General features: G+C 41.0%; 1 protein-coding gene across 4 annotated transcripts in view; it reads left to right on the plus strand.

The window, feature by feature from the left end:
* PLCB1 (phospholipase C beta 1) overlaps positions 1-20,618 on the plus strand; it is a 405,252-nt gene that overhangs the window by 271,923 nt on the left and 112,711 nt on the right. For all 4 annotated transcript variants that reach the window (XM_068414808.1, XM_068414791.1, XM_068414782.1 and 1 more), the window contains exons 10-11: positions 12,413-12,559; positions 20,225-20,382. In XM_068414808.1, coding sequence (XP_068270909.1) covers positions 12,413-12,559; positions 20,225-20,382 — 305 coding nt within the window. The remainder of the gene's footprint in view (positions 1-12,412; positions 12,560-20,224; positions 20,383-20,618) is intronic.

The following is a 20,618-nucleotide window of genomic DNA, read 5'->3' on the forward strand; positions in this document are numbered from 1 at the left end:
GCCAACATTTAATGTTATTACATCTCCCAGGATCACTCCAAAGGAATTCTACAGAGCGTGTTTTTCAGAGGTTTGGGAAGACAGTGACATATTCCAGTAGTGGCCCTCTTTCAAGTCTGTCAGGAATAACTGTAGTATTTCTGGGATTAATGGTATTTTTATCTGTCTGATTTAAAATCTTTCCACTTATCTAGTTATCTGCCTGTCTTAGAAATCTGCAGTGTCATAAAGTGCTCATTCCACTGCTAGCTAGGAACTAGTATGAAGGTGGTTTTGTAGTGTTTTGATAGATTTAATTGTATCGAACCTGTTTGTCGTCTCGTATCCTGTAAGGGATATCCTCTGAGGAACAGTTTCTTACTACATCTGTGCTGAAAAGTCAAGAGCAGCTAGAGAATGGGCTTGTGTCTGTAAAACCCTGTGACCCCACAGACTTTGTCCGCAGCAGTTTTTGTAGATGGTTGCAGTTTGGGCTCAAGGTGTTGGGAAATACCAAGCTTAAGATGTCTCCTGGGAGACTTGGGTGTAGCTCACTGCGTTTGCCTTTGCTTCATTTGGCCTGATGGAATGGATGAGACTTGCCCAGGTGCTAGGGCCCTTAGCACCTCCTTCTCCTGGATCATGCTCCAGACCTCAGCTGAAGTCCAGAGCAGCAGGTTATGTTTGCATGTAGACAGCGGTTATGCTGGAAAAGTGGGTCTTGAGGACAGAGTTCCCTGATGCTGCAAGAACGTCTTTTACATCGCTGTGTTGCTCTGCGTTATCTTGCAATGTCAGCTGAAATCATCAAGATGTAGATTCATTGTGGTTTTTAATAGCCAAGGCCCCACTCTTGGACGAGACCCTGGAAGACAGTAGCTGAGGCTTGCTAATGTAAAGACTGCACAAATCAGGCCAGCACTTTTAAGCAAAATTGAATTTGGACAGGGAACAAAAAATAAAAAAGCAGAAAAGTAAATGCCTGCCAAGGAATAAGCTGCAGTCCCACGTGGTTCTCTAGCTAACTTTAGATGTAGCATTTTTTCACAGTCCAACTTGGAGATGATGCTGATCACTCTGTTTCAGTCTTGAGACTTGGGAGAGATTGCTTGCTTATCTACACCAGAGTGGGGTTTTCCCCCACTCCTTAAAAATTACTAAATATTCGGATTTTTATATATATGTCTGCTAATGTTTTAGAAACTGGTTTGGTTTAAAGAAAGAGCTGTCTGTGGCTGAAAAGAGAGGATGATAACCAGTAAGAAACTGCTTGATACTACATATAGAGATCTGGTTAAATGTGAACTGTTAGACATGCTTGATTCAAGATGCTGGACACTTGTGTGTTTGTTAGCTATCATAGGCTTATGCTATATATATATATATATATGTACACACACACACTATTTGCTATAAACCACTGGTTTACAGTATAACAGATTCCAAGAATTGTGCTCCTTTACACAATACCTCTGCTTACCAGAATCTCTGAACTGTGGCCATACTTTGTTACAGCGGGGGTTTTTAAAGCTGCTGTGGAGCTGAGGAAGAGAAAATGTTGAGTGTTTAAAATCTTCCCTGCCTATGTGTGTGTTTTACTGTTTTCTAGCACTACTAAAGAAAAATACATACATTTCATAGGCTGTAGCCCCTGTGGGTTAGAGCCCTTCTTTCTTGGGTGTTTGAAAAGGCCTGAAGAAGTCTGTGACTTCTAATAAAATAAATAAATAGCATGCTCAACATTGCACAGTGGCTTTAAGATCTCATTAAAATGGATGGCTCATGCCAACAGACGCAAGTGAGATCTGGAAAATTTTGTTTCTTCTCAGGTGTCACTCCATCTTCCTTTCCCTTTTGAGATGGCAGTGTCCTTGGAATGCTCCCAAGGTTTTAATTCTGATTGAAAATGCTCTTTATCATAAAAATGTGAGGTTTGCTATTTGGTGTGGCTTGCTTAGAAGCTTATAGGAAATACTTCCTCCCTAAAGCGAACAAAGTGTCTTGAGCTGCAGTACCTCTTCTGAAACCCATTCAGAAAACCAGTTTTCTATTTGCAAACATTTTCACGCAAAAAAAATATTTGTATCCAATGTTAGTTTTCTCTGTGCGCTTGTACAGATGATAAACCAGATATGATTTCATTAGAATTTCATTAAGTTTCATTAGAATGACAAGCGTTTCTGATTCAAACGTACTAAATTCTGCTTTGCTTGGTTTGATGATCCTTACTCTGCAAAATATTCTGGATCTCAGTGTCCTTGGGCATGTGATATTTCCGCATGGATTAACTGATACTGAGGAAGCTCTTTTATGTGTGCTACTTAAGAACAACATGTTTACCTTCTCATCTTTTCCCTTGCTGACTGCTCGTCGTTCAGTAAGCGTTTATTTCTGGTACCGTATAGGAGTTACCATTCTCTGTTTATATTCAGATTTCCCTGTGTCCTATTACAATATACCCATTCAAGGGTAGAGCAATGAGTCTTGCTCTATTCCTTTCTTATTGACTAAGTTTTCTGTTTCTTTTTCAAGAAGCTATTGCCAAAGAAAGCTTGTTTTGGCTTGGGGCCAAGTAACTGTCTAATTACAGAAAGTCGAGCGAGTACAACTGAGGGCAGAATTGGATCCATTATGTTTTCCTTTAAGTTTAGAAATCTGAAATGAGATTTGAAAACAACAGGATATTCTCCTGGTTTGATTTGAAAGGATTTAAGCAATGAGACGATCAATAAATCCGCTGCAAGACTGTTTCCTAGCGCAATTAGTTTTAGCACTGCCAAGCTTTTTCAGACACTCACCCCAAGTTTTCCATTGCTTACTCTGATCTCATTACCCGGTTCTGCCTTTGGCCACTGTAACTGTTCTTCCTCATCCTTATCATTTACACTTAAAACACTTGTTGACCATTATATTGTTGCCACTTCAGCTTTACATGTTTGATCTCTCTTGTTCTGGCATATAGTGTGGCATATGTTATCATTCATAACACTTCCCTAAATAATCTTCTGTATACAGACACTAAGTAGTCAAAAAGCAGAGTCACGAGACTGGGTGCAGTGTCAGTGGTCCCGTTAAGATCCTTGATGTTGTCAATAGTTGAGTAAGTTAAGTGTAACTTGTGTCCATGAAATCTGTAGCATTGCCTGCATGGTTAGGTTTAGTTATGGAGACATATATTGATATATTTAATGCCATGCATGTTTACCTCTTTCAGCAATGACTTGATAGTAAAATGTCCTGCCAAACAATTATTTTTTTTGCCAACCATCTGGTTTTTTGGTGCAGCTACATACAAGTGTATTGCTGCTCTTCTCTGCGTCTTGTCTGCTTTTCAGGGTAATGGATTTCTAGGCATCTTCTTCCCAATTCAGCTCTTTATTTTGGATTTTTATTTGCTTGAATTATTATTTGTGTTTTCTCATTTGATCTCCTTCCCATTCACCTGGTTCGTTATGGATTTACCATCTTGTTTTGATAACAGCTTCCAGAGAAGTGTCTGTTCTTTAAACCCTGTGTTGTTGATTCTACTTTTTCAGATTATTAAAGACCGTATGAAACCAGACCTACTGCTGATCAGTGTGGCAGCCTCCGGACTCCTTTCATGCAGTTCAACTTTCAAATTCAAAAAACCTCTGATCTTCTAGTCTGACCTCAGTTTATTTCTATCTGTGCTTTCTGCAGATTAGTTTTTCCAATAAGGAAAAAATTTGAATTTAGAAACGCTGTTAAATGTTTCACTAATATTCAGATACAGCGATTCAGATGTATTGCCCTTCCTCTAGTTACTTATTAATTTGATAAAACTGTTCTACTGGTATGAATTTGTCCCTTTGCTGATCAGAGAATTGCTAAAATGGAGGAGTTACTGACAACTTCTACTTGCGGTGTGTAAATGATGGTTGGTACGTAGATATTTTGAAATATCTGCAGATGCTGATCTGAGGCCTGAAAGTCTTTTCTGTCCCCAGTGTTTTTTCTGAAATAGAGCAGCACTGACATTCCTGGGGTAAAGTCCAGTAGCGCAATTGTAGGGTTGTGGCATTTTCAGTCTGGGCTGACCTTGTACCATATTCTTTCCTTGTGATGACTTTGTGATTAAGAGGATGTTGCTTGGACAATGCAGTCTTGCCCTGCCCTAGTTTACAGAACCAAATACAGACAGAAATTCCGGTTACACCATAGCAATATAGTAATAGCACACGTGTCTGGAAAGCCAAATGGGTTTCAGCATCACTTCCAAAATCACTTGGATGCAAATGCGGCAAGTGTTACCGGAGTGGCTCTGGCACATCGTGTCCCACACAGTGTGAATTTTATGTAAATTCGTCCTTGTGAGCTTCTCTGCTGGCTCGCAAAGCTAGAAAGCATAGAGTAGCTAATGTGTGCCCAGTGTCAAGAGACACACCGGGGATATATGCATCCTGCTCTACACCGTGCATGAAAACATTAATGCCTAATGAGCTGTAAATTGCAGTGCTGGTTTGCGAAATAAATTCCCTATGGGGCATATTGTACAGATCTCCCACAGGATTATAAAATATCTGCTTTACTTGTCGGTGAGAGGACTGCTCAGTTGTATGGGATTACCATGAATGTGATTAATGTTACAGATTGCATTGGAATAGACCTGATTTTGCTGTCAGACAAAATACTAATGTAATTCTGTGTTGCTGGCTGGGAGATGCGAGGTGCCAATTAATTGTCTCTTTTCCTTTTGTGTTTGTTTGTTTTCTTTTTTACTTTAATAACATCTCTTGGCACAATTGTGCCTTCCAGCACAGGATAACAGCATGGGCGTAAACAAATGGAAGGCTCTGTTAAGTTTGCAAATATATGGAAAAAAAATATTTAAGATCTATGCAGTGAAACCTGTTGAGTGCTTACAAGCAAATGCACATTTGAATTGTCACACAAAATGTCCACAACTTTTAAGGGACAAGCAAAGGCTGGTGTTAATATTGCAAGACTGAAGTGCAAAGAAAGGTGTGCAGATAAGTGGTCTTTTCTGCTGTCGGTTGTGCCTCTCTTGTTTGCTGTCCTACTCTGTCACAAGACTTTGCCCAAGGGACTGGAAGGCTCCTTGGGGCAGGCTTAGGCAGACCTGGGGAAAATAAGTAGCCATCAAGTAGCTGCGCATACAGCTTATCTGCTGAAATAAAGGGGACGAAGTTTAGATCAAGCAGTTAGGTTGAGAAGTTTGAAGGATTAGCTGTACTTCTATATTTCCTCCAGACTACTACACTGCTGAGGTTTTGACCTTTATCCTGGGCTTCTGCAGAGGGAACTGAAGTGGTGAAGAAGCTTCTTTTAGAAGGTCAGCCCTACTTTGAACCCTCATGGCACAGTGCCGCAGGTGTTGAGTGAGAAGGGGTTTATTTACACCCTAGAATTAATGAGCTGACAAGCTCCCAGGGACCCATGAGCATTCCCACATCCAGAACAATATGCTGGTCATGCTGGCGTGCTAGAGGGGTTGGGAAAGCAGGAACTTGTCCAGTTACCTGTGTCTCATTAAGCAGCAGGAGAAGGACTGCTGTGTCAAAAGCAACCTGTGCTTCTGCCAGCCCTGGAAACTGCATGAGAACAGTTTTACATGAGGCTATTACCTATGCCTGCGCTTGCGCAGGGAAGTGCATAGTGCCCTGGCCCTGCCCAAGGACTGTCACAGACCCTGGTGAGAAAAATATGCTAAATACTCTAGATCTAGTCAAAGAGGATTATGAAAAGCCTTGTGATAACACAGTAAGTCTTCAAATAGAGGAGCCTCTGAGAAATATATTCATAAAGTACAGTCTGTCCTATAAACTGCCTGGCTGGAATTCCAGCGAACGCCATCTCCCAGGAACGGGGAGGTTCCAGATCTCATAAACTGTAGAAGACGACATTTTGATTAATGAAAGTTGACAATATCTAAGAACCATAGAAGAGTGGCTTTACTTCATTACACCCTATAGATTTTGTGAATTGTTAGTAGATCCTTTGCCAGCAGTATGCCATCTACCTGAAGACAGCTTCCAAGAAAGAGGATCTGGCATGACAGAAGTGACTTCTCTTGTCTTTTAGAGCTGACAAATGTTGACCACGAAGGAGCCCTGTTTCTTACCGGCAAAGTAACAGTTACATTTTTATGTGCTTTTCTTTGAACTGCCATCCAGGAACATTTATGTCTTTGATCCAGTGCAACAGATCTTCAAAGGTATGGGATGGTGTAGCTGTAGCGAATAAGGAAACATTGTGAAATACTCAGAACTTGCCACTTCATTTGTGCTCTTTTTCTTTCTCCCTTGTAACTATTTTGGAGCCATCAGGTGGAGCCAGGGATACAGAAAAAGATCAGGCTACTGCACAAACCTTGTTTCACGTAATGAAATTGATCACAGCCTGGGAAATTCAGTAGAATCTCTCAGCATCCCTATTAAATATATTACTCTTCTAGTAGGAAATTACTTCTCCTTCCTACCAAATTTTAGTGAAAAAATACCAGATATGGTTGACTTTACTTGATTCTCAATCTGATCATGGTTCTTTGATCTCTGCATGAATTTCACCACCAAGCAGGTTGTATGGAGCAGCTGTTCAAGATGTCCTATGGAACCTCTTGCTAACGGACTGCTTCATGCTTTGCTGTAGGTGAAACACTGAACACTGGGGACATTTTTGGAGTCCTCTATATGGGCTTCCTCTTCCTTTCTTCAATAAAGGATGAGGTTTGGAGGCAGCAGGTGGGACAATCACTGACAAACTCTCTGCCAAGCAACTGGCAGATAAAATTTAACTTCCAGATTAAAAGTTCAGAGGAGAAAGGGGATTGCGGGCGTGCCACAAAAGGACTGCTGGCATATGCAACTGAAGTGCAAGCAGAGCTTAAATCCACAGTGCAGAAAAGTAGCGCAGGGATAAAGTCAGAACCTGATTCGTATAGGTCTGTATGAGTTTGGACTAGATTTCTCTTGTGAAACGATGGCATGGGAACTTCATAGTGTGAGTAACAGTTTGCGTGGGCAAGCAGGCAGTCCTGACTGCGAGGGTACTTTGCTGTGCATTTCATACCTAGAAGGTAATGGGTAAAATGTTCAAAAGATGTGGAGGAGTCAAAGTCCCTTTCTTTTAGAAGCTTCCTTCCCATTTGGAGAACGGGTTTTGGAAGGTATGTAGATGTATAAATATGGAGAGAGGCATGTAAAGGCTTTTGCAGACTTTCCAGTGCCTCTAGTTCTTGTAAGTTTTTAATTCAGATACGTTTTTAGAATTACATATAAGTTTATATAATTTATAAACAAGTCTTCAGCTACACATTTATAATTTTGAGGTATTGGGAATATCTGTGATTAAGAATACATTAGGTGCTTTCATATTTCTCCTCAATACTTGCTCTTTAATTTTACAGACCTGTTGCATTGCACAATAAAAACATTAAAATTGATCTGTTACTTATTTGGTGTCACGGTTTAAAGCTGGGCCAGCTATTAAACCTGTGGCAGATGCCCTCTGTTATCCCCCCTCCCTCCCCCCAAAGGGAAAGGGAAAGGGAAAAGGGAGAGAGACTTCCGGGTTGGAAAGTTAAAACAGTTTTAATAAACTATAATAATGAAAAAGAGTATAATAATAATAATAGAAATAATCAAATATATACAAATATATATACAAAACCAAGATTGAGCTCCCCTGAAGTCAGCCACGTCACCACCGGCACTGCAGGGCAGGCTCCGGGAAGGCCCAGCCTGGGCCTAGCGACGGTCGAGAGCTGGATTCAGGGATGCACGGATCGGGATCGGGGGCAGCAGGAAAACAGACGGAGTCCTCCTTGGACACCGGCCATAGCAGAAAGAGCGCGAAACCCTCGTGATCCCCCCCCTTTATACCGAGAATGACGTGTGTGGGATGGAATACCCTCGTTGGTCAATTTTGGGTCACCTGCCCTGTCCGCTCCCCGCTGCAGCTGCAACCCCCCTTCGGCTCTTCACTTGTAAGCAGTGAGGAATTCAGCAGTGACCTTGGTTTCTCTAAGAATAAGTACAGCAAGAGCCTTACTGCACAACATCCCTACTGGTGCCGCAGCGATAACTACGAACTTCGGGCGTTATCAGTCCTGGAGGCAGACACTGTCTGCAAACATGCAGTTAGTTTCAGAAAGTGCAGTTACTTAGAGGAGACTTAGCTGAAAGCAAAAATCACTGAAAGGAAAATCGGCCTGGTTTAGGCCAAACCAGGACATTTGGCTTGCACAAAACTTTAGCCAGTCACTTATGTGTGCTTTGACAATCGAATATCGTGCAGCTGACATTCATCTCAAATTTCTTCAGTCTGGTGAGTTCAGGGAAGAAAAAAATACCCCTGTTAATCATCAGACACAGCACGTGAGCATCTTCCGTTCTGTGTGGGAGCTGGGTGGTTTCGACAAACTTTGCAAGTCATCCAGCTGTGGCACATTGTGCAGCCGCTCCTCGGTGAGATGTGCTGAGGCAGCGCTCGTCCTGTGAGCAGCAGCGGATCTGTGTTGGGTTGAAAACAGAACAATTGATGAGAATATCCTTAATTTTCATTTCCACGTTGTGTTGGCTGTCAGCGCCCAGGCGCCGGCAGCGGGGGGCTGTGGGCCTCCTGTGAGGAGAGGCCGGGCCTGCCCTGTGCCGGTTCCAGACGGTTCAGGCCAGCTCTGGCAGCTCCACCTCAGGGCACAGCCCGGCCCTCACCTTGAGGGAAGCGGGTTTAGGAACTGGCAAAATGGCGCCTGGCAGCAAGGAGTGAGGGGAAAAGCATGAGGGGAACAGTGTGTGGAGCAGCCCTGTGAGCCCTGAGGGGAGAGGAGGAGCTGCAGGCCCGGGGCAGGCATTGCCCTGTGTAGCCAAAGGTGTTCCAGTGGTGCTGTGGGGAAGAGTTAAGTGTTGGGCCTTTAAACAGACCACACACCTCAGGAAAAAGGGGGCATTTTTATGTTTGTACTGTTTAAGCTCTACTGAGTGACCCCATAGGGAAATTCTAATTAATCAGATAAACTAGAGAAGAGATATTTGAAGAGGAAAAAAAAAAAAAAAATTTCTTGTGCTGGTAAACTCCGAAGCCCGCAGAGGAAAGGATCTTCGCTGGGTACTGTAGCTGTTGACATAGCTTCTGTTATGGTTACGTCTGTTTGCTTTTCTCGATCTGGCTTTGCCAACATAGCTAAAAGAGTCATCTGGAGTCTCTCTTTCTTTGCGTTGCACTTAGAATTATTTAGTAAGGTCTTGAACCAAATGTTATTGAAGTTGATGGTAACATTTCAACAAACAGTAGTGAGCTTTGGGTTTGCCTCTCTCCTGATAAGTGACATCAGATCAAATTTAGCATGGCAACGGTGAAAAAGACAAGCCAGTTAACTCCACAATTTTAAGCACACTGGTTATTTTGAAAGTTTCATCAAAGACCTAGGGTTCAGGTGATTTTAAGGCGACTATGTTCAAGAAAAAAAAAAAAAAAAAGTGAATCTGTCTTGTCCCTGTGTCTTTGCCTGGTGCATTTCTTTTTCCTTTAACTCTTTATATCTCATCATGTCATTAAATCTTCCTAATATATATCTGAAGATAAAAGGTGACAGATGTAATGGAAAGAACTGATCACAAATTATTTTTTCTTGGCAATGTCTGTGGTAAATTTGTAATATGCTTAAGAAAATATAGAACAGATCTTACCAATAAATTGAGGCCATTTCATTTTGGATTACTGTCCACCGAGGATCGTCCTCACTGCAGTTGGCCTCAGAATATCATTGACGTTGGTCACAAACAATCTACTCTTTAATAGCCAGGATACGAAGTCCCTCTGACATCTGCCATCTCTGTTCCACAGTCAAACTCTCACTGGTGCAATATCAGCTGTAATTGGACTTGCAAATTACTTCACTTTCTGAAATGCTGACTGCTTAATTATGATGGGGAAAACAGCATTCTACAGCCATAAGCTCAGATAACTGTAACTCAGAAACTATGTAATTATACATGTGAATAATACTTGCTGTGATTTATGTTAATACCAGCAGCAATAGGCAGGACCACTCTGCAGGCCTTGTCTTACTTCAGTGTGGAAGGGAAAAAAGAAGCAGAATGAACTACAAAATAGAGAGAAGGAAGGAAGTGCAGGCCTCAGCCTTGCTTGCTTTTATCCCAAAGGCCTTCAAGTTCACCCAAACAGGCTTCAAGAGATTGTGCAGTTCAACTCCCAGTTTAACCCACAAGTTTCCCATGGGATATTGTCCAGTCACTTAATTTATCCTTAGCTTCAGGTTTCCATCTGAAAAACAAGGACTGCAAGGACTCTGTTTTTCAGGTATACTCTGAATATTAAACACAGAGATCACTTTGAGATGCTTGAATGCTATGTCTACATGAATTGACATGAGTATCTGTATAACAAAATTGAAACCTTTCTTTGTGAACACTGCATTATTTTGATGCCACTTTTTTTTTTTTTTTTTTTTTGAGGAACTGTACATATGAAACCCACTGTGTTTCATTTTAGCCTGGAGCAGGAATAACAGAGCAACTTTAAGCCTCCTAGTCTGGCTGAAAAGAGCACATTCAAAACAAAATGGAGATACTCAAGATGCCTGTGGATGAGCTATCTCAAACATCAGAAGTTGCAAATCACTATAACGTGACATGGCTTTGCTGGTTCCCCTTGTAGCAGTTATCCCGTTCAAATCTTACCCATTTTTCCTGTATGATGTTGCTTTTGTGGTGTCAATGTGCACCACAGACAGTATGTATATCCCAGTGAACTGGGTGCAGAGTGGATTTTAGCTCAAGCTGACTCCATGATCGCGTCTGGTAGTGTATACATTCTTAATGTCTCTCTGGTAGATTCATACAGCAGATAAGTTGTTCATAAATCTTTAGTTTCACGAAAAACCTCAGTGGTTTTTTTTTTTCCTGATTTTCTCCATCTTATATTTTTTCTTGTGAAAAGGAAAGTACGTAGGCCTCTGTCTGTGGATGTTTAATTACTCTATAACAAAGCAGCTGTGGAGCCTGACAAGATTGCCCTCAGATTACAGTCTTAAAATAGTGGATGGACTTGATGTTTTTCCTTCCAGCCATCTTACAATTGTTGTCATAAGAATGAATGATAATTGCATTGCTCTGTATTGTCACTACCTTTCTTATCATATGAATAGGTTCATTTAGTGCCACTGTCTTGGGCTGTTATGAAAATGAGGCATCTGAACTTCAGACTGTTACGTCTTTTCCTCTCTGATCAAGAGCCAAATGCTAAGGTCCAAGCACAGATTTTAAGTAAATGCTTTACATGCTGTATTTGCATTGTGTGGTTACAAGCTTTACAAAAATGATGCAGGGTTGCCCATTACTTTTTCATACAGTAGAAGAATATGTGTAAGTTTATATGTTTTAGGATAAAAAGAGATTGACCCTAAAAGGAGAGAGTAGCAGAGTTAGGAGTAGAACTGAAGTCTTCAATACCATCATCAGTCGACTAAGTATTTTTTCAATAGAGATACTATGCAGAGTATTTTGGATTGGGACAAGAGGTAAGAAATTCTCATTGTTGGGAGTCACCAGGCACATAGCTGCTTCAAGGTTCTTCAGAGATACAGAAGATCTGTTTTATTATAAGCAGTAACTGAATTAGCTAAAGCTAAGTGGTTGAGTAAATCTACAGGTGAAATCCAGACAAAATATCAAAAATACCAGGCAAAGAAAAATGTCTCAAATTTGTTCGGTTAAGCATTGATCTTCAAATATAGACTGCTGGATTTTTATTTCTTTTAGTTTAAATATACAAATTGACACCCTAAAATCAACTTTATGCAGAAGGCTTGACAGAGAAATTAATCCTGATATAATAAGCACAGCTCCATGGAGATCAATGGTGATACTTAAGCTGAGGACAGGACTCAGCTTTCTAATTTGCCAGCAGCATATGAAATGATCATTTATGCTGGCACTCCAGTGAGATATGAATTGGAAGACAAATATAAAAATTACAAAGCAAAGCTTAGTTTCCACTTGAAAGGTGGTTCATTTAGTTTGCTTTGCTTTGCAGTTTGGTTGCATTTGTATACACAGACTGGATTGTATTCAAAAGAGGTCAAAGTTACCTGTTTCTTTGCGTTGCTCTCTGTTTGCTGTTTTTTTTGGTTTCCTCTGGTAACTCTGTAACTCTAATTCTTCTGTTCCTTTGATTATCTGTGCACACCAATTATGAAGTGATTTATTGTTGGTACAGGTAAAGGGATGTGTGTTACCTGCAACTTATATGGCTGAAAATGAGGTAACAGTAACAAAAGAATATATGAATAACTAGATGAAGGCCAGTCTGATGGTAATATGGTCTTTCACACACACCGTTGTGTAGTTGTGTATTGAACATAGCATCTGTATGTCACAAAATCTGTACTTGAAATTAACGGGTGCTTTCCCTGGATCTGTGTTTCTCTCAGGACAGATATCAGTGGATGGATTTATGCGATATCTGAGTGGAGAAGAAAACGGTGTTGTTCCGCCTGAGAAACTGGACTTAAATGAAGATATGTCTCAACCACTGTCACACTATTTCATCAATTCCTCACACAACACCTACCTCACAGGTACAGGGTTGGAGAGATCTGATTTCTTACCTTACAAAAATTCATAGCATATTTTCAGTGATACCATAAAATACACCAAAAGCATCAGCAGTAAGTGACAACAGAGCTTAGTTTTCAGGGAAGCAAGGGTAGCACTTGATCGTTGTTCTAGATGCTACACAAACATCAAATATATTTTTATTATCAGGTGAACGGCAGTTGCGTTGTTCAGATAAGGTCTGGTCTGAAGCCCAGTGAAGTCCCTGGAAAGTTTCCTTCGGCTTCGATAGGATTCCAGATTAAGGTCCTTATTTGGGGAGGAGAGGCAACAATGTACTTTTTAGGACAACCAAGGATAGCCAAACAAGTATGCAAAGCAGAATATGGGAAACATCTCTGTAGCTAATAAATTTGCCCCTAAACATTAAATCTGACAGGTTGTTGAGCTGCATAAAATTTGCTTTGATTCAGAGATTAGAGAGGTCCCAACATGGCACATAGCTTTCTGACAATCCGTTCATATCTGCAAGGAATGGAGATCTGGTCTCTGACTATATCTGATGTCTGAGTTGAAATTTTTAGGTGCTGTCATGTTTTTAAAAAGGCTGAGCACCCAGAAGCTCCTGTCAATTTGAATTAGAGTTAATGAGCCTGAACTGTATTGTTTGCACAACAAAGTCAATAATGCTTTAAGATTCAAAAAAAAAAAACCTTAAGACGGTTTAGGAACCCAACTTTTGACACTCATTTTCTTGTCTAAGATTCTGTTAACTTGTGAGAAAATAATTGTAAATTTACTGGTTTAGTTTACGTAGGAACAAACGTTTTTGACAAGCAGATGCGCACAGGGAGTTCTCTCCTATTTGATTTGATGTTTGCTTTGTCTTGTCGTGTTTGCTAATGACTTAGCGTTATGTTAAAAAAAAAAAAAAAAAGAAGTAATGCTGCAGTGTGTGCTAAAAATGTGGCTCGTGCCTAGTGTAGGCTTTTTAATGTTATTAACAGACTTGCCTTAACTGACCAAGTTCTTCAGAATGCCAGTATGCGAAAACATAAACGAAACCATGCAGTGGTGATGCCCAGTTTAAACAGCCCATGTGGGAGTTCCTTTTCATCTGTTTTGTGTTTGTTACAACACTTTCCACAGCACCTTCTAGTGCTGTCATAAAGTGAATGAACTGTCATTGTTTCCATTAGACACCATTTTTCAGAGGTTTATATCTTGGCTGTAAAATGTGTTTTGTGCTAAAAATTGTCACATAAGTATTCGGCTTGACAGCTTTTTTGTTTCTCTGAGCTAAAAGAAATGAAAATCAGCGTGGCCACTTTTAAGTTATGATTCCAATATGCAGAAATTTATGCTCTTTGGAAGAGTGCAGTCATGTCCAAAGCAAAAGCAATTTTTAATTATGATATTTTGCAGGCCTCTTACCTCCAGTATGGACTTTGTTCTGTCAGGGAGGATTAAGACCCACTTAAGCCAAATGCTGCAGCTTTATACAGATTTTCTGGAAGAAAACGGTAAAGCTGTTGTACAAATGTGGGAAGCATAGACCCACAGGGAGGACAGAGGGTGCAGTTTAAAGTTGGTTTGAAGAGACAAAACACTGCTCTCCCCTCTACCAGCATGAATTTATAGCCAGTACCATACCACAGATTTTTATCAGGGCTGATCAGGACAGAGGCATGTTTTAAAGATCTAGAAGCACAGAAGGCAAAGAATTATGGATGGGAATTCATGATTAGTCCAACGTATTCTAAATTTAACTGCATCACAAGTGACCTAATATATTTAATTATATGAGGAGAAAGTAAGTTTACCTTGAAACTTTCCAAATTCGCTTTCACTTGTATGTGAAAGTCTGCAGATCATCTCAGATTGCATCTACAGGTTTCTTTGCCTGCAGTTCTAAATAATTTCAGAAGCTACATTTGGAAGCATGATCCTCAGTCTTAATTTAACGTAATATTCCTAGCTTGGTAAATTGGGGGAGTAAATCAGAGTAAACTCAGAGGATAGTGCAAAATAAGTTTGAATCTCTTTCAAATTCCATTTCAGAGTGTGTATTTTCACATTTACAGGCACAAAAGATATGCCCTTCCCTTTTAGTGGGTTCATTATGTTCAGTAAATGTGTGGCAGCTGGCTGACAATGGGATTAATGATTTGATTTTTATCTGCATATTAGAAAAACCTACAGCCTTAGATTTTACTTTGAGGCTAGACCAGATGCAGCAATCACATTGCCATTTACTGTCTTCCAACAAGGACTTAATAAAATTAGTGGTGGCAGACTATTCTTTTTCCCAAGAAGATTTCAAAGGGTCTACTCAAGTGCTCATGACTTTGGAAGGGAAGCTTCAGTAGCACCTCTACCCTCATTGGAACTGTGAAATAGTAACTAGTCATGTAATAATTATTAGGACAATAAGAAAATGGTTTGGTCTAGCAATACTTTATGATTACTGTGCTTAATGCCCTACCAATTATCTCTCCCTTTGATAGTTTTTTAAACCCAGAAAAAGCGTGCACAAAGAAACAACATTATAACATACAAAGAAACATGTGCACACTCTGAATTTATTTTTAATTACCCTGATCATTTTCCTAGCCTTTAGTAGAAATCCTTGGCAGTACATCAAGTCCTGATTATTTATTTAGAAGTGTTACTGCTTGCTTTTTCTTAGGGAAATGTAATTTTTAAGAACAAAGGTAAAAATCCATGAAGGAGGAAGTGATATACAGTGAACCTAGGCTAGCTTAAAGAAATGTCATCTTTTGGAGACTTCTTTTTACTGTCTCATCTTTTTTTCCCACTGGTATCGTATTTATTTATTTACTCCTTTGAACCCCTTATGTACAACCCTGCTTTTTAATGGTTTCTCACCAGGCTCAGCTCAGGTTACTGCTGTTGTCACAGTGGGGAGTGACTTTGCAGCATTTCTCTCAGCAGCACCCAAAGTCAGACAAATGATTGTGTATCATTATCAGCAGTGCACACTTTGGCTATGCAACTTGCTGTTGTATATGTGAAATGCAAAATATAAAAATCACAAGCCTTTAACGCATGTTTTGTCTTTGGCTAAAGGGAAAAATAATAGCAGCAGTAGGTTGCAGAGCTATCAGCTCCACGCGTCTAGCCAATGTGGGACTGTCCCATTCGCCCTCAGCACCTGCTTCCCTGCTTACAGTCCAGTACTTCCAGTTGTTGCTAGAAAAATATCTCATGAGGAAGCATGTTCTCTTCTTCTTTGTTGTTGCTGTGGCCTCTCCTCTACTGTCCTCCAGCTTTTCTGTTCTCAGTGATTCCTCAGTCCTAACTGTTGTTGCTTATTATCTGCATTCAACACTTCCTTGAAACCTTCTTCACTTTCAAAACCTCCAAAACAGTATCTTCAGAGTTTCCAAGATGACAGCACCTATGGAAGGGAAGAAAGTTGGGTGATGCCTGCTCTGAGCATGAGTTTGTCATACCACCAAGAGCAGTTTTTGGCTGGCTGCTGTGTTGAGCTCAGGTGATAAGCTGGCAAGACCCAAGGCTCTGCCCTCTTCAAGCCCCGCAACATCCTTCCTGACGGACTAGAGGGTAAGAAAGCTCAGGGAGCTCCTGCAGCAGAGAGGAGCTGAGCTGAGGAGGGAGCTGTAGCTGTCCTCCCACCAGCAGACACAGCTAATCCTGTCCAGCAATCTAAGGTAGATAAATGAGGCTCTTCCTGGCACTGGGGTCACAGTTTATCTTAGCAGGAGGGCTAATGGGTAAAAAAGGAGTAGTGGTTGTTGTGCAGCTCTTCCATCCATCACCAATTTATAGGGGTATCATTTTACCTTCCAGCTGTTGTTATTTTTCATTATTCCGCTTCAGAATATCATAAAACCTTGTGTAACGCTGAGGAAAAGGGCTGAGTTTTCAGAGATGAAGTTAATTTGAACATGATGACTTCACCTCACAGGAAGGAACCTACAGACCACTATCTGGGCCCAGTGGCCTGTTCAGTGCAACTGTGGAAGCTGCTTCCACAGTTACATCGTAGAATTGACTATAGCCATTAAAAAAAAAAAAAATCAGTAGAGGGAAATCTGTTGTTGCTTCACAAAGTAGAAAGATGGTCTGTGTGTAAGGTCTTAGGTGGAACTTTGAGATATCGGTTTGGTGCCCTGCTCTCAAAAAACCCTATATATAAAAAATGGCTTCAATGAGATGGTGATTCCCATCTGCCCAACTCTCTTGCATCTTCCTCTGAGGCAGTTTGGCTTTTGTGAGAAGACGACTACTCAATTAAGCAGTCTCTGAGTAAGAACTCCTTAGGTCTCCTACTCTGTCCTATTTTTACATGACTGCTCTCATTTTGACAGCTGAGTGTTCGTACTAGCACTGTTAAACCTCAGTTTATCTTTTTGTGGTCCTAAGGGGTACCTGCCCTCCCCTACCAGCTTCGTTCAGGCTAATTCCCTCTTTCTGAAGTTATACTCTAAGTGAGGGAATTTCTACTTTTAAAAGTGAGTGGAAACCTTGTAAAAGGGAGAGAAGAATATCACATAACTTGTATCCTTAAGGCAGAATTAATTATTCTAATATAGATCAGCAACTGACACCAAAATTTCTAGAGGAAGCTTGCCTCCAGTAGCAGCAGATGAACATAAAGAGTTAAAAAATATTGTTTGGTCAGATCTGAGATTATCAAGAAAGAGAAGAAAAGTCAAGAACATTAAGGTGTTTTGTTTCCTCTCAGTAATGTTTCATTCACTGCTACTTAGAGAGTTTTCAAGATCCTCTGTCCATCTCTTATTTGCCTCTTTAGGCCAACCAGTTGAAGCATGTTGAAATAAGAGAGATGTTATTTGAAGCATATTGAAATCAGAGAGATGTTATTTTCTAAACCCCCTTCTTTAAGGAGGATGAAACTGTGTTGAGGATTGAGTAGCCTCTCTGACTCCAATAGCAGCATTTGGAAATCTTCAAATAGCTGAAATCTGTAAGACACAGATACAGAGAGCCAGCAGCAGGGGAAGAGCTCTGTAAGTGGGTCCTTGTGGGTCCCGCTCCCTCACTGCAGTTGAAGAGACTCAGCTGGTCATGCAGCGTGTCTTTCTCAAGTGGGTCCCACAGCTGTGACAAAGGTTACCCCATGCACCCCGTGCCAGATAGTGTCCGTCACGTAGCCTGGCTGCAGCACAGGAGCTGCCTGGGCACTGCTAGCGGCTGAGCCGAAATGTAGACTCGGAGGCTGGCCAACCCCAGCCTTCCTGGCCTATGCAAGTGGTGTATCTTCTGCTTGGGTGGGCCTGAATCAATACTGACAGCAAGTGTATTCCTGCTGCTGGCTGGAGCAAGCCTGACCGCATATCCTGCTTGGGTCCAATGTAAGGTGTTACAAATAACAGCCATGGGGCAAGACCCTTATTTTGACTTACATACAAGCAGCAGCAGAATGTGTGACATTGTGGGGTCTAATTCGCTTGGCCTGTGCCTGGCAAAATAGCTCGGAAGGAAAATAAATTCAGATAAATGTTCTGTGCCTAAAAAATCTTAGCTGCACCAGCACCTTCAGTCACTGCTGGAGTGAAGAGCCAGACTCCCAGCAGTACGAGGGTCTGAGTTTGCACACGGCAAACTGCAGCGTGTGATCCAGAGCACGGACTGCTTTTCCAGGACTTCCCTGAAGAGAGGAGGTTTAGCAACTCGTGGTTGTGCAGGGCAAAGGGAGTACACAGGCACTTCATGCCAGGACGATTGCAGTCTACAACTACCTGAAGGGAGGTTGTAGTGAAGTGTGAGTTGGCCTCTTCTCCTGGGCAACTAGCAATAGGACAAGAGGACATAGCCTTAAGCTTCGCCAGGGGAGGTTCAGGTTGGACATTAGGAAGAATTTCTTTTCAGAAAGGGTCATTAGACATTGGAACGGGCTGCCCAGGGAGGTGGTGGAGTCACCATCTCTGGAGGTGTTTAAGAAAAGACTGGACATGGCACTTAGTGCCATGGTCTAGTTGACATGGTGGTGTCAGGGCAACAGTTGGACTCGATGATCTCAGAGGTCTCTTCCAACCTGATTGATTCTGTGATTCTGTGACAAGGTGGTGCTGTGGGTGGGCGAGGGGGCAAAAGCAGCTTCTGTTTCTAGAGTAGTGCCGAGTCAGGTGACTCCAAATACCTGGATCCAAACATCCCCCGGTTTTAGGAGGATGCATGTCATAAAATCGTAACCAAATTTCAAGTCCATGTATTGCAAATAACCTGCACTTGAAAAAAGGGACGAATTAACCCAACAATGATGCACTTGCTGAGAAATGAGCAGCTTGAAGTTGTAGAAGTGTGGAACTGATCTGTATGGGCAAACATGGGTCATGTCCTCAGCTTGTATCAATTAGCACAGGCTCATTTTGCTTAGTGTCCTGTCAGGTATGATTTGGCTGATTATATTTTTTAGAAAAGCAAGTTTTTGTCAAAATTTGTTTCTCCTTATCCAATTTAGGGTGATGGGATACAAATATTATGGTGTTACTGTAGATGCTATATGTATTATAGAAGGGAATACATAATGCTTTCAATTTCCAGTATTAAAAAAATTGATCTGTACTCAGGATATTAAAAATATCATACTGGAAGTATTCCCTTTAGTGTCTGTGTTAGCACATTTTAGAATGCATCGATTAAAGGGATAGTTTGGAATAGATGCAAATAGAGACTCACACAACAGAAATTTATAAATAATATATGCAAAAAACATTTGAGGGAACATTCCTAATCTGTATTTCAGAAAAGTAAGCTATTGAGACTATTAAAACGTTTGCTAGCATTTTGCACTCTGACTGGGAATCTTTCTGAAGTATGAATGTTTTAGGAGGTTGAATATCCTCTTATCCTTAGCAGGAATCCTTCCAAAAAGTCTGAGCCTTATTAATAAGTTAGTGTGGAGAAGTATCATATGGCAAGCAATGCGTGTCATGATTTACTTAAGCACTTTTGAAGGTTAAGGGTCTTGTAGTCCAAAACGCGTAGCAATAATAACAGCTAGTGCTCTCTCAGGAAGTATAGTAGAGTTTGTTAATCATAAAATAGTTTGTTAATCAAAATTCAATATGTTTTGAGGCAAAAGAAAGACAACATGCAAACAATTTTGTAAGTGAATGTCATTTTTTAGGCAGCAGAGTTCAGCAGATCCATATAATGAGCCAAGCTGCCCTAAGCAAATGCTTAGGGATGAGTACACAGTGTGTGTCTTGATTTGAGACCTAGTAATGGTACCACTAGTGACTGTGCAGGAGGTTTGTTTTATCTTGTATTAAACTGCATTGCGTGTTATGAGAAAGCTTATGAGTGATCTTGCTGTCCTGAGTCGCCTCTGAATTTCACATTGCTTGTCAAAGGATAGCAAAGTCTTTTAGAACTAAGCCATTTTATTATGGTTTATTTTATGTATTCAGGGCTGTCTATCAGAAGTTTTTGAATTGGCTTCAGTTCAGTTATTTCTCCTCACTCCGAGCAGTTTAACTGAGAATCCAAACCATGACATTGACTCTGCTTGAGTCATTTCCATTACGTTCTTGGGTTTTTTGTGTGCCTTTGAGTGTTACTCCTCTCAGCTGAGGGTAAAAGATGCTGTTAACTGTAATTATTTTTAGATTATTTGTATTTATTCCCGAGGCTCAAAATGTCATCCCTTTTTTCATGTTCTTGTGTGGTCGCAGCTGGACAGCTGGCCGGTAACTCATCGGTGGAGATGTATCGGCAAGTGCTTTTGTCAGGCTGCCGCTGTGTGGAGCTGGACTGCTGGAAAGGACGAACAGCTGAAGAAGAGCCAGTCATTACACACGGATTCACTATGACAACAGAAATATCCTTCAAGGTACAGCAACACAGCACCCTGATGTAGTTGGCTTTAGCTGGGACAGGTTTTTTTGTGTAAAATGCATCGCAAATACATTGCTAGAATTATTACTGCAAAGGTGGAAGGGAACAGAAATCTGAGGACAAAAAGATGTTGTAAGAGATGATTCTGGAGCACATGCAGAATCATTGGAAGAGTTGCACTGTTTGGACCATGCACAGGAAGAGGTCTTGGTTCTTGCCTTCCCCTGAGGA

This window comes from Nyctibius grandis, chromosome 1 (assembly GCF_013368605.1).
Source record: "Nyctibius grandis isolate bNycGra1 chromosome 1, bNycGra1.pri, whole genome shotgun sequence".
Classification (NCBI taxonomy): domain Eukaryota; kingdom Metazoa; phylum Chordata; class Aves; order Nyctibiiformes; family Nyctibiidae; genus Nyctibius; species Nyctibius grandis.